Source organism: Drosophila nasuta, chromosome 3 (assembly GCF_023558535.2).
Source record: "Drosophila nasuta strain 15112-1781.00 chromosome 3, ASM2355853v1, whole genome shotgun sequence".
Classification (NCBI taxonomy): domain Eukaryota; kingdom Metazoa; phylum Arthropoda; class Insecta; order Diptera; family Drosophilidae; genus Drosophila; species Drosophila nasuta.
Window position 1 is genome coordinate 52,789,947 of NC_083457.1, and position 13,060 is coordinate 52,803,006.

The 13,060-nt window shown below is 45.8% G+C and overlaps 3 protein-coding genes across 18 annotated transcripts in view; 2 read left to right on the forward strand and 1 right to left on the reverse strand.

Annotated features, from left to right (window-relative positions):
- Positions 1-125: 125 nt before the first annotated feature.
- On the forward strand, positions 126-4,896 carry LOC132793099 (tonsoku-like protein). Its single transcript, XM_060802769.1, has 5 exons — positions 126-589; positions 648-819; positions 874-3,372; positions 3,553-3,728; positions 3,783-4,896. The coding sequence occupies exons 1-5, from the start codon at positions 319-321 to the stop codon at positions 4,853-4,855; spliced, it is 4,191 nt and encodes a 1,396-aa protein (XP_060658752.1). The 5' UTR covers positions 126-318; the 3' UTR covers positions 4,856-4,896.
- A 428-nt stretch (positions 4,897-5,324) lies between these two features.
- On the reverse strand, positions 5,325-7,157 carry LOC132793103 (medium-chain specific acyl-CoA dehydrogenase, mitochondrial). Its single transcript, XM_060802775.1, has 3 exons — positions 7,011-7,157; positions 6,352-6,705; positions 5,325-6,289 (listed from the first exon to the last, which is right to left on the reverse strand). The coding sequence occupies exons 1-3, from the start codon at positions 7,026-7,028 to the stop codon at positions 5,405-5,407; spliced, it is 1,257 nt and encodes a 418-aa protein (XP_060658758.1). The 5' UTR covers positions 7,029-7,157; the 3' UTR covers positions 5,325-5,404.
- A 1,038-nt stretch (positions 7,158-8,195) lies between these two features.
- LOC132793350 (ankyrin-3) overlaps positions 8,196-13,060 on the forward strand; it is a 75,567-nt gene continuing 70,702 nt past the window's right edge. For 10 of the 16 annotated variants that reach the window (XM_060803208.1, XM_060803212.1, XM_060803221.1 and 7 more), the window contains exon 1: positions 8,248-8,778. In XM_060803208.1, coding sequence (XP_060659191.1) covers positions 8,263-8,778 — 516 coding nt within the window. In that variant the 5' untranslated portion in view covers positions 8,248-8,262. Of the gene's footprint in view, positions 8,779-9,483; positions 9,670-11,509; positions 11,612-13,060 lie in introns of those variants that run through there. The other 6 variants (XM_060803215.1, XM_060803217.1, XM_060803219.1 and 3 more) reach the window with 4 other exon arrangements.

Here is a 13,060-nt window from a genome sequence, read left to right on the forward strand (position 1 = left end):
AAAGCGACAACCTTTTTATAACGCTTTTTGTGCAACAAGATTTCTGTTAAATAATTACCACTTATTTCACCAAAAACATTAATCTTTTTCAAAAGCTATAACAGTTGAAATAAAAATATACTGTTAGTATGCTACAGATGGCCACACAGCATGTTGCAACATGTTGCAAGACAGACATTTCGATTGCTATTGGTGTTATCGAAACCTATAAAATGTGGCAACGTCTGCAGCAATTCGCGCCGAAAACAAAACAGTGCAAAAAAATGTGGTGAATTGTGAAATATTTGTTTATTTATTTATTTTTGTGTCTGCTTTCCAATGGATGAAAAGCGTTACATTAAGCGCAAGGAGAAGGCGCGCACCGATGGGAATCGCGAGCAACTGGCGATCAGCTGCAATCAGTTGGGAGACTATTACAATCAGCTTGGCAAATACAATGAAGCGGTCAAGGAATATAAACAAGAGGCATCGATATACACAAGCATGGGCAAGGAGCTGGAGACGGCGAAGGCAAAGCGTATGTTGGGTGAAATGTATACGCTGCTCTGCGATTACGATACGGCAAAGGATTACATTAACGACTATCTGAGTAAGTGGCTGAGATACATTATAATTGTTCATACCTATATTTGCATTTCAATCGACAGAAATTGCTAAAAGAATTCAGAATAAAGTGGAGCAGCAGAGAGCTTATGCCACCCTGGGACGCGTTCATCTGTTGCATGGTCAGAGCTTGGCGGACTCAACAGCCTCGGCTGCTATGGAGCAACTTCGGTTGGCCGAGAAGAGTTTTTTACGCAGTGTGCTGCTGATCAAAGAGTAAAAACAAAGTTTAAACTTAAATTGCAGCTACTGTAAATTTATCTTTTGTAGTCTTTCGGGTCAGATATCGAAACTGGAGCAACTGGATATGCAAGCACGCTGTTACCTCAACATTGGCGTAGTCAAAGAACACATGGAAGAGTTCGAGGAGTCCATTGACTACATAGAGAAGGCAATTAAAATCAGTAAAGCACACGATTTATTCGAATTGACCCATTTGTGCTACATCTCGATGAGCTTGCTCTACAATTGCAAAAAGAATGACGCTGCTTCGGCTCTACGCTACTGCAATATGGCTCTCCAAGTGGCCAAGCGACTGCCCAACAAGGTAAAGAAGATCTGCGAGACACTCATAACCAAGTCAGATATACTGATCAATGCAGGCGACTTTGCCAGCGTCAAGCAAATCCTTACCAAGGCTTACAAGAAGCATACGCCCGATGAGAATGATCGAGCTGCCATTGAGCGTTCACTACGGATTGTGGTAAAGATCTGTCAAACGCTCGATGATCTTGTGCTCACCAGTTCCGTGGACTATGCCAAGTTGAAGGACTTGTATGAGAAACTGGGCGATGGCTGTTGTCATTTGTTGAACTACGAAAAAGCTCTGGTTTATTACCAGAAGATGTTGGAATGCGCCGAGTTGAATCACGAGCAAGGCAAGAGTCTGGTGCCCATCTATGTGAGTCTGTATCAGACGTATAAGGATAACAGGCAGTACGACAAGGCATTGGAGTACTTGTGGAAGGAGTTCGAGCTGAATCAAGATGTGCCCGCCGAAGCATTCACAACGCTCTGCAGCATCGCGGAGATTTGCGAACAGCAGTCGCAGCCCTTTTGGACCATTCACGATGTGTATCAGAAGGCGATGCGTCAGGCAGCCAAAGTCGAGGATGCTGAGAAGAAGGCGAAGCTGGAAAAGATTGCCATGGTGCGACTGTATAAATTACAGGTCAAATACAAAATGCAAATGCTAGTGGAGAATCTGGAGGCGGAGGCAATAGAAAAAGGCATTAATTTGGCGCATGAAGCAGCGAAGCAGGATGAGGAAGAGGATGTTGAGACACCACAGCAGCAACAGCAGCAGAATACTCCCGACTGGGGCGATGATGTGGATCTGGATGCATTGACGGACTCCGATGCCAGTGATTTGGATGAAACGGACAAACCGCGACCACAACGAATGACTCGCGGCAATCGCACGCTGACCATCAAACGTAACAACAAGGGTGAAACTCAGCTGCATCAAGCGTGCATCGCTGGCAATCTGGAGCTAGCGCGTCGCCTCATCGAACAGGGACACACGATCAATGTGCGCGATCATGCCGGCTGGCTGCCACTGCACGAAGCCTGCAATCATGGCTATCGCGATATTGTGCAGCTGTTGCTGGACAAGGGCGCCACGGTGGCCATCAACGACAAAGGGGGCACTAGTTGCGATGGCATCACACCTCTCTACGATGCCTGCGCCAATGGCTTTCTGGATGTTGCTGAACTGCTGCTGGAGCGAGGCGCCGATGCAACAGTGCGCACTGACTACAACGACACGTGTATTGAGGCGCTGGATAAGTGGCGACAGTCCAAGCAGCTCATCGATGGCGAGCAGGCGCAGTATGCTCAACTACGCGAGCGTCTGCTACGCACGCTCTCCAAGGTGGGCATCTGTAGTCAACGGCATGCGCGTCCTTTGACGAATGCCAATGCACGAGAGGCAACGAGCGAGTCCTCCGAGGAGGAGGCGGAAGTGGACTTGACGCCGCGACAAAGACGTTCGCTGCCCAGGCTGAACACTTCATCTGGCAGCGCCAGCAAGGAGTATCGCAATGTTATGGCGCAACTGAAGCGTCCGAATCGAGTTATTGATGAACCCAGCAGCAGCAGCAATTGCAGCAGCACTAGCAGCGCCAGCTTTAAGCAGAAACGTGCTGCGTTACTTGCCACCGATGAGGTGGATGCGGACAACTGGCTGGTTGATGATGTGGGACCAGAACGCAAGCGCAAACGCTACAACTCCGGTAGCCTCGGCAGTCGGTCAGCGAATGCCAAAGAGAATCTTCATGATTCGGCTTTCGATTTGCAGGAGACGCCACCTGAACTGGATGCACATCAAGTGCTCTTCGAGGCAGCCAATTCGAAGCAGCGACAAAAGCAGATGAGCAAACTCACGTTGTCCCGCAGCTCCAGCATGAATAGCAATCACAGTGGCAAGTCCAAACAGCAGGCATCTTTGCTGGACAGTGGCTTCTGTCGCTTTCGCAGTGAAAGTCCTTTGGGCAGTGGCGAGGATTCCCTGGACAGTGCTTCAGTGATACGCATTGAGCCTGATTCCACGACGAGTGGCGCACAGAATGCTCCTGCCATACAGCTGCTCATTTCGCCGGCGAAACGTGATTCACCCATCAAGGTGCAGGCAACTCCAGTGCTGGCCACGACCGTGTCATTTAAGGTGAAGGTGCAGGATGAGCTGCTGCTGGTGCCCATTGAGCGCAAGAAGTTGCAGGACATCAACATGCGTTGGCTGGCCGAAGAGGCAGGCAGACGTTACAACAAGTGAGTGGAGAATCAGCTGCAATTGAGATGTGAAAACAAATTCTAGACTTGCTTAGAAACTATTGAAGAATTGTCAACCAAATTGGTGTCTGTAACTTTTAAATTCTTAGAAGGAGCTTATACAGATGAAAAGATATGTGTATACCTTAATAAACTTACTAATCAATCAACAATTTGCAGATTAACTGGCCTAACGCCTTTGCTGCGTCTGAAGACTTCCGATGGCTTTGCTTATGAGGAGACTGATGCAGTAAGCGTGGCTCTGGAGCAGAGCATGCTGTTGTCCACTATTCTAGACTGGAAGATATCGCCACTTTCACAGCGCTATGAAGAAATGTGCCATCAATTGCAGAAGCGTAAGTTCATCCCAAAAATATCAACAATTTTTAAATCCTATCTTCTCTTCTTAGCTGTCGATGATAAGATCAAGCTGCTGCTGGAGCGTTCACAGAACACTCAAACCTTAGAGCTGGCGGGGCTTTGGCTGCGTGAGACACAAACGGAGCCAGTGTTCAAGGCGTTGCTGCATCAGGCGCGTCTCACGATACTCGATTTGGACAGCAACTTTATTGGCAACGAGGGATGCCAACAATTGGCCAAGGCGCTGTCCACTTTGCTGCAGCTAAAGACGCTGCGTTTAAAGTGCAATGCCATCAGCAATCAAGGCTTGGAGACGTTGCTCTGTGGCGAGGCAATGGAGAAGCTGGAGCACTTGGAAGAGCTGCAGCTTAGTCAAAACCCATTGGGCAATGCCAGCGTGAGAACGTTGCACAGATTTTGTGGCAGTGCTGCGGGAAAATCGTTGACCACGTTGCAGCTGTCGCAATGCGAATTGACAGAGTTGCAGGACTTTGACTTGGCCTACAACCAATTGACCTGCTTTGATATTAGCTTCAATCAGCTGACACAGCAGAGTGTGCGTCGCTTGACAGAGCAGCTCAACAGTTGCCGCTTAGAGCAACTGAATCTAAACTACGTGCGTTGGCCTCTGGATGAGCAGAGCGGCTTTGCGTTAGGTGAGCGTTTAGTCACGCTGCTCGAGAGTGGAACCAGTGAGCGGTTTGTTCGTTTGGAGCTCGCTGGCTGCGGCTTAAGCGATGCTCACATGTACAAGATAACCCAGCACTTGGCGAAAGCTAAGCAGCTCGAGTGGTTGGACATCAGTGATAATGAACGTTTGAGTGGACTTGCTTTGGGCTGTGTGCTCGATGAGTTGCCTCAATTGCAGGCATTGTTGGCCACAAATTGCTGTCGCTTACTGGACGATATGCGTTTGCAAAAACTGGAGCAGCAGCAACAGCTGCCGAAGCGAATGGAACTCAGTATTGATGAGCAGACTTTCAGCATGCCAGGTGCATTGGCCACCTTGACTGACATTTGGCAACTTAAATGGGGCGACAATGCCAAGTTGCTAAAGCCCAAGCGGAAAAAGGGGCTGCTCAAGTTCTATGTTGACAAAAACGATCTGCAGTGGTGCAGCTGATGGCGGAGGAGTGAACAATAGTCAATGAATTGTAAAATATGTATATTAAAAGTTGCAATTAATCTAGACGTGGCAAATGTATCTACAATTCCGTTGGGGGCAATCACTTTAGAGCATTCCCTAATCTTATCAGGCAGCACAATTCGTTTGTTCCATTTTTATGAAAAGATTGCGATAAGTCAGCGCGATTTAATGTCTTCTCAACTCTATAGTTTAGGCAAGAGTGTACTCGCTTATCTGGAATTCGTTGCTTGAACTTTGGGTTGTACAATGAATTATTTAAGAATTTGTTGAAAGGTAGAAGAGGCAAAGCTTCATCCGCGTATATAAACATCTGTAACTTACAGATAATGGAATTTAGAGACATCGAATTCATATGACATTAATCCTTTGCTCCAATATTGTTTTCTATTCCCTAAAAATATGGAGTGGACATCACGCAGTTGAGCAAACTCTCCCAGTGACTTGCTTATTTTGGGTTTATATAACTTATCGTATTTTATTTATTGTTTTGTGAATGAGGTGCGGGTTGTAAGTAGCATGACAAGCTTATTTGCTGTCCTTGGCCATTTCGTACATGTTTCTCGAGATGATCAGACGCTGAATCTGTGAGGTGCCCTCATAGATCTGATAGATCTTGGCATCACGCATCAGTTTCTCCACGGGATATTCACTGTTGAAGCCATTGCCGCCAAAGATTTGCACAGCATCGGAGGCAATCTTGTTGGCCACATCGGCAGCGTGGCACTTCGCAATGGAGGCATAGTAGCTGTTGCGACGTCCCTGGTCAATTTCCCAGGCGGACAAACGCCACGCCAGACGCGATGTCTCCACACCAATGGCCATGTCGGCGAGCATGAATTGCACAGCCTGATGATGGGCAATGGGCACACCGAAAGTCTTGCGTTCCAGCGCATACTTCAGAGCCTCATCCATGCAACGCTGGGCGAGACCAACGGCGCCGGCAGCGACTGGTGGGCGGGTCTTGTCGAAGGTGCCCATGGCAATCTTGAAGCCAGCACCCTCGCCAATCAGCACATTTTCCTTGGGCACACGCACATCCTCGAAGGTGATGCCACGTGTATCGGAGGCACGTTGTCCCATGTTAAGTTCCTTGCGGCCAGGCGTCAATCCGGGAGTATCGCGATCCACAATGAAACCGGTGAAGGCTTTGCTGGCGGGGCATTTGGGATCGGGATTGGTGCGCGCCAAGACAAAGTACCAGTTGGCCACGCCACCGTTGGTGATCCACATCTTCTGGCCATTGATGACATACTCATCGCCCTTCTTCTCTGCACGCGTCTTGATGCCCGAGACATCGGAGCCCGCTCCTGGTTCAGTGACACCATAGGCGGCCACCAGGGGTTCCTCAAGCAGACGACCCAGGTACTTTTTCTTCTGTTCCTTGTTGCCGGAGAGAATCACAGGTGTTTGCTGTGGAAGAAATTAAACGTATGAGTATTTATGGAAGGATTGGGATCATTATATTAACTTACGCCCAGACCGCTGGCTTCCAGAGCAGTCATAATGCCGGTGCAGCCATAGGCCAGCTCCTCGGCAGTCAAGCAGGTGGTGAAGACATCCAGATCCAAGCCACCCAAGTCAGCGGGGATGTGATTGTTCATCAGACCCAATTCCCAGGCCTTCTTGATGATCGGCCATGGGTACTCTCCAGTTTTGTCGTATTGTGCGGCCACAGGAATAATTTCCTCGCGGGTGAATTTGCGTGCCAGCTCCTGGAGCTGCTGCTGCTCCTCGGTCAGTGTGAACGAGGGTCCTGTGGCGGAGACATGGGATACCGAAGCGTAGGCGCGGCTGGCTACCAGCTGACGCAGAGCTGGCGCAGCAAGCTACGTAAAGAAAGTAAACAAGTTGATTGCAAATGATAGTGACCTTTTAAATAATGAATTTGTTTCACACAGTCCACAAAGTCCACTCAGGGGCCAAAGTCCACAAATGCCGCAAGATAACAAGCATAATCAGTGTGAGAGAGAGAGGGAGAGAGATGTGCGTCGTCAAAATGTCGGCCAGATGATGATCAACAGCTGCCGACGTCACTTTCACTCTCTCACTGTCTCTCCCTCACATTTTCGGACTTTATCCTCACTTCCTACTGCAGTTAACGCATAGAATGTAAGTTGCTACTGCCTTTTACCTTGTTCAGAAATGCCATGACGTAGACACAATTAATGCAAAAATTATTTTTATTTTGTTGTGCAGTTTATTTGGGTCGCGCTGCCTCACTTGTCGACGTCTCGTTGCGATTTAATCAAACGGGTTTCGTTGTCGCACATAAAACGACGCGGCAGCGGCCGCCGTCTGTTGCTCTGTTGCTCTGCTGCCGGCGTCGCCGCTCTCAGCAAAGCAAATTGAAAAATGCACACGCTCTTGCACTCTCGCTCGCTCTCTTGAAGCTTGCGTTGGTGAAAACAATAAACTTTCGTTCAGCTTTAACGTAAAATTACTACTACGGTGGCTTTTAGTCAAATGAGCATGTCTAATAACATTCGCCTTGCCTTGGCACACAACTCTAGTCGAGACACACCACCAAGATCCAAGGCCCCCCGCAAAGCGAATCGAAAAGCTCAGCGCCACAAAAGCTTTCCAAGCAGCGCGCTCAAAGTCAACGTATGTTTGTATGTAATGTGCAAATTCAAAAAAAGAGTTGCATACTTTTGGGCGCGTTTTAAAATTAGATGAAAGGTTGTTTACGTTAAAAATAACCAAATTAGATGGTCGAGACAATGACAAACGCCCTCCAGTGTCGCGACTCGCGACGCAGTGACATAGTTGAAAAATACAAAAATAAATGGAATGTATAATGAGTTCAGTTGGCAGCATCTGCTCTTATCAGCAGCAGTAACAACAACACATAAAAACTTGGTCCGGTTAAAGCTTCCGTTAACCCCCAATTACACCCCAGACATAAAAAAGCGCGCACGACTCACAGCCGAACCCAAACCCGAAGCCGAAGCTTCGCCTAGCTGGCTGTCGAGCCTGGGACGAGGACGAGGTGAAAGTCCCGTCGCATCTAAGGCAAAACTGGGATAGCTGCTGCCTGTGCTAGGCCAGTCATTTGACATTGCTCCTGCGTAAAGGTTGTCCACGCGCACAACGAACCTAATCCGTCGTCCTCGTCCAAGTCGTTCAAATCGCCTTCAGCGCGTCCAACTGCACACACTTCAGTGTGTACGTGTGTTCGTGTGTGTGTGTGCGTGTATGTGGATGTGTTTGTGTGTGTCTTGTGTACACTCCCCACACTTGCCACAATTGGTATACATATATATGAGAGTATAATTTGCAAATAAAATATACAAAAAATAAAGTGAAAAATCGCATCAAGTGCTTAGTTATCTAAGCTCAAGTCCAAAAAAAAATAAGCGAAAATCAAACAAGTGTAAATTGAGATGGCTCAATTTGTGACTCACATACAGCCAACGCTGTTGGAGGCATCGCAAGGTCATGTGCCGCATCATCATGGCCACCAGGTGGGCGTGCAGCACTCATCGCACTTGCCACACAGTGGCCACAACATGCCCTCGCCCCCCACGGCCCACAATCATCATCATGGTGGAGGCGGTGGACACGGCAACTCGTCCTCGCATCATCATCACAAGCAACCGCATTCAGAGCCGCATCATGCCGAGCAGCAGCATCAGCAGCATCAGCAGCAGCCACACAGCAAAAAGTCACATCATGCGACGGCTCATCATGGGAATCCAGCGAAGTCGCATCCGCATCAGAGTCCGCCATCGGCGGTATCCTCGCCTCCGGGGGAGCATGTCGGTCACTATGATTACTTTCAGCATCAGCATGAGCTGGCATTTCAGCATCATGGCGAGGGAACCACGCCTACTCATGGCAGTGGCAACAATAAGCATCACGATAAGCATGAGCATTGCCCCACAGGACATCAGAGTGCGGTAAGTCCTGAGGCTGACATCATGGCTCTGCATGATGTGATCGCATCTCGCTCTCCCAAACAAATTGAATTTGTGTAGCAGGCGCATCTTCTTCTTAGAGATATGTGTATCCAACGGAATGACGCAATCGTAATCCTTGAGTTGGCACAAGTGAATGCCAAATGAGTCATCAGCTGCCATCGACCATCTTTCCGTTCCGTTCCGTTGTCCTTGCCCTCGTCCTCGGCCTCGTCCTTTCCTGTGTACATTAACCAACTTCATGACGACTCTCATTTCGCTCTGCTGGCGTCAGGGCGTCGCAACGTCTCCAAGGCATCGTTTACGGTTTATTAAAAAAAGCTTTAAATTAGACACCCCAATCCCTACCCTAAACCCAACCCAGCCCAACCCAACCCCTCCCCTCCCTATCCCTAACCACAACCCCAACATACTCCATAGGAGGCTTGCCTCCCCATTAATATCGGCCTCTTTATCATCATCCTGCACTCTCGAAAGCTTTTTACGTTCAAATGTTGTGTGTGTTCTGTGTTGTGTGTTGTTTTTTCGCATTGTTTAAAAATAAACCCAAACTGGCAAATTTTCTCTTTTCGCTGCTCTTCACATCGGGTCTTCATCGCATAGTCTCTGGGTCTCTGGGCCTTTGGGGCTCTGCTCACTGGGACTGGGGGCTTCCGCGTAGCGCTCACCATTGAAATTAATTTAGAAAACGACTCAAATCGCTCGCTGTCTGTTGTTTCTTTTTGGTGCTGTGTAGCCAACGCGTCTGGCCGTCTATATATTTCACATAGATACATTCTATATCTATTTACAATTTATTGACAATCGAATGTGGTTGCTTCTTGTCGCATGGAGACACTGAAGAAACGCTTTCCATCGCTGCAGAGTTTGGGCGTAAGTTGTAAACAAACGCATTTTATGTAATATTTTTGATACATTTGACTTTCGAATTTATGCAGTTGACCCAAAAATATCACACGACAGAATTGTGCGAATATTACGAGTATTGAAATTTATTTTGTGTGTGTGCTGTGCGTGGGCAACTTTTATCTGGCGTGCTCGGTGCACTGAACTAAAGTCGCCATCGAGTCACCTCGCCACCACGACCACCCCCAAGGGGCGTGTTGTGTGTTGTTGGTCAACCAAGTGCTTCTGTGTTTTATGGTTGCGTTCCTTGAGGTCATCAAAGTTATGGACAATTAGCTTAGGCCAAAGCGTCTGGCAGGCTATTTTACTTGGGCGCCTTTTATACATATTTTCTTCGCTGTTGCTGTTGCTTGTTGTAACTTTATATGCCACGCCAGGCGAAGCGAGCTGGCGATAGCCTCACTATAATTAATAACTACATAAGGAATTACTTAGGCCACTTCGACGACGCGCAAACACTCTGAATTAATCAGATTTTCGCATTTTTGCAATTAATAAACTTTTCACTTAAGCAATGTCAATGGCGTCTAGCAACACTCAAGCAAAAATGTTAGCGTATACTTTATTTTATTTATGTAGTAAAAGCGTCTAGCACAAATGTTAGCTCAGTCTTTAGCGTATACTTAATTTAACTTGAGTGGAAATGGCTTCTAGTTACACTCAAGCAAAAATGTTAGCTAACAGATAACCTAAGCAAGTGTCTAGTTACATTCAAGCAAAAATGTTAGCTAACAGATCACTTAAGCAACTATGGCGTCTAGCTACACTCAAGACAAAATGTAAAAAAAATGAAAAAAATATACTGTCAACGCAATTGCGCTGCCGCTCTGTTAACAGTGGAGTGCGAACGTCATTATGTTAATGGCTTGCTGGAATGTTGCGATGTTAAATGGTTAGAACTCTTGCAAAGTATCTTCCAAACTCACAATTAATTACTTAGCGAATATGTACTTAATTTCACTTAAGCAGCTTTAGCGTCTATCTACACTCAAGCAAAAATGTTAGCTAACAGATCATTTACACTCAAGCCAAAACGTTAATAAACTGTCAACTCAACTGCTCTAAATTATGTTAATGGCTTGCAGGACGCGGCTCTGTTAACAGGGAAGGGCTAACATAATTATGTTAATGGCTTGCTGGAATGTCGCTCTGTTAAACTGTTCGACTTCTGGCAAAGTATCTTTTGAATTCGCATTTAATTACTCAATATACGTATTTCAAATATCTTCTTACTCTTTAGCATATACTTAATTTCAATTAGGCAGCAATGCAGCCATTCTAATATATATATTTTATACGATCGGAGATGCCTCCTTACATATTATACATTTCCAGCCGGCACAATGTTATAATACCCTTCTACCCTATGGGTAGCGAGTATAAAAAATCAATTATACTCTTATTAACTTAATCAAGTTGTTTTTAAATTTGCTAACCAAATAGTTGTCAGCATATATAATAATAAGAACTCAGTCCCAATGTCGTTTTGAAAGTATTCGAACATAATTTTGAGTACGCGACTGAAAGAAATTGAAAACAATGTTGTTGTCGATGGGTGTGCAAGAAGAAGCTGCTTGGAGCAAACAGAAAATAACCTATTACTATTCCTAATGATAAGCCATATGCTCTGAGTTTATATATTTTTATTTTTTCGAATTTAAAAAAAATTACAGACACTGAAATCTTTTCTGCCGATAGAGAATCTAGGGCCGAGACTCTAGGTTATCATTACTTACCTCTCTCGTTCAGATCGATTGAGCGGAATCCACATCCGCATTCAGTTCCAAATTCATTTTGTTTGCGGGCAGTCGAAACATTTAAAATGGGCAGAATAAAATTTAACGGAGTTTTGTTACTCATGGTCCTTCAAATATTCTTCGTGGCTACAACAACTGGATACGAGTATGAAGTGAGATCAAAGACATAATACTAAGCAGAATAAAGAGTGCTTAAAGTGTATAAGTGTTCTTCCTATCAGACCGAATATCTTCTTTCAACACTCACGCAGAAATGTTAGCAGATCACTTAGGCAACTATGGCGTCTAGCTACACTCAAGACAAAACGTTAATAGTCTGTCAACGCAATTACTTTGGCGCTCTTAATTATGTTAATGGCATGTTGAACTGTCGCTCTATTAACAGTGGAGTGCTAACAGTGGAGTGCTAACGTCATTAATGGCTTGCTCTGTTAACAGTGGAGTACTAACATCATTATGTTAATGGCTTGCTGGAATGTTGCGCTGTTAAATTTAAGAACTTATTACAAAGTATCTTCTAAACTCGCATTTAATTACTCAATATAGCTCAAATATCCGCATGCAAACAAAGTGATAATGCTATAAAGCCTTCATTTATATTGCATAGAGTATATTTACTTAGAAATGTTAAAGTACCAGCTGGCATGCAAACATGCAATTTGGTCAAGTTTCTTTTTATTTTTTTTGGGCATGTCGAGAGCCACCCTTCGAGAACCCCACGCAACGTTTTCGAGGGGGTTTAAAGTGTAACCCAAAACCCTTTAGTTGGCCAAAACAAATAAGGCATTGTTTGGCCAAGCGATAAAGGCCAACTGCAGCTTAAAGACACCCCGCAAGCAGAGCCCACTGAGCACATTAATTAAATTCCAAACAGTGCGTCGCACCTTGCTGCCACATGCCACATGCCACATTCGTTACCCAAGTATGTGTGTTGGTGATAAAGTAAAGCAAGCACTTTACAATTTGCCCTGGTCACGCTGCAATTTCAAATGCAATTTTATGCAATCGCCCTCGGGGTGAGTTTTTATCGCATTCTCAGGGTGGATTTCCTTAGAACGCCTAATTTGCGACAACAACAAGAACAACACAAACAACAAGAACAACTCAAACAATAACAATGCGAGAAGGAAATTGATGGCACTAGCAGAAAGCAGAAATTGTGTCGTTGCTCGGCATTAAACGTGACTGTGACTCTGACTTGGCTGACTGCAAACGCATCTGATTGGATTTATTTTGGGGTGTTGGGACATTTTTAGGGGTTGAGCGTGCGCTTCTTCGATGTGATTTTCGAGTTCGAACTTCGTACTTCGAAACGGGAAGTAAACAAAAAGTCCAGTCGAGCATTGCGTCTGCGCTTCTTATTGGAAACTCTTATTGGAAACTGGTGATCAACCAACTGTGGATTGTCTGTATTCTTGTTGGCCTTGTTTACGCTCAGTCAACAAAGTTGAGACCACTACTAAAGCCACTAAGGGTAGCAGCTGCACGATGTACTCGTAATAATTTTATTTACTCAGCTAATTAGTATAATGTTCTCTCTGTGTGCAATGTAGTTTAGTACTCGAATTTCGCTTGGGTGCGTCAGGATATGAATGAGGGCT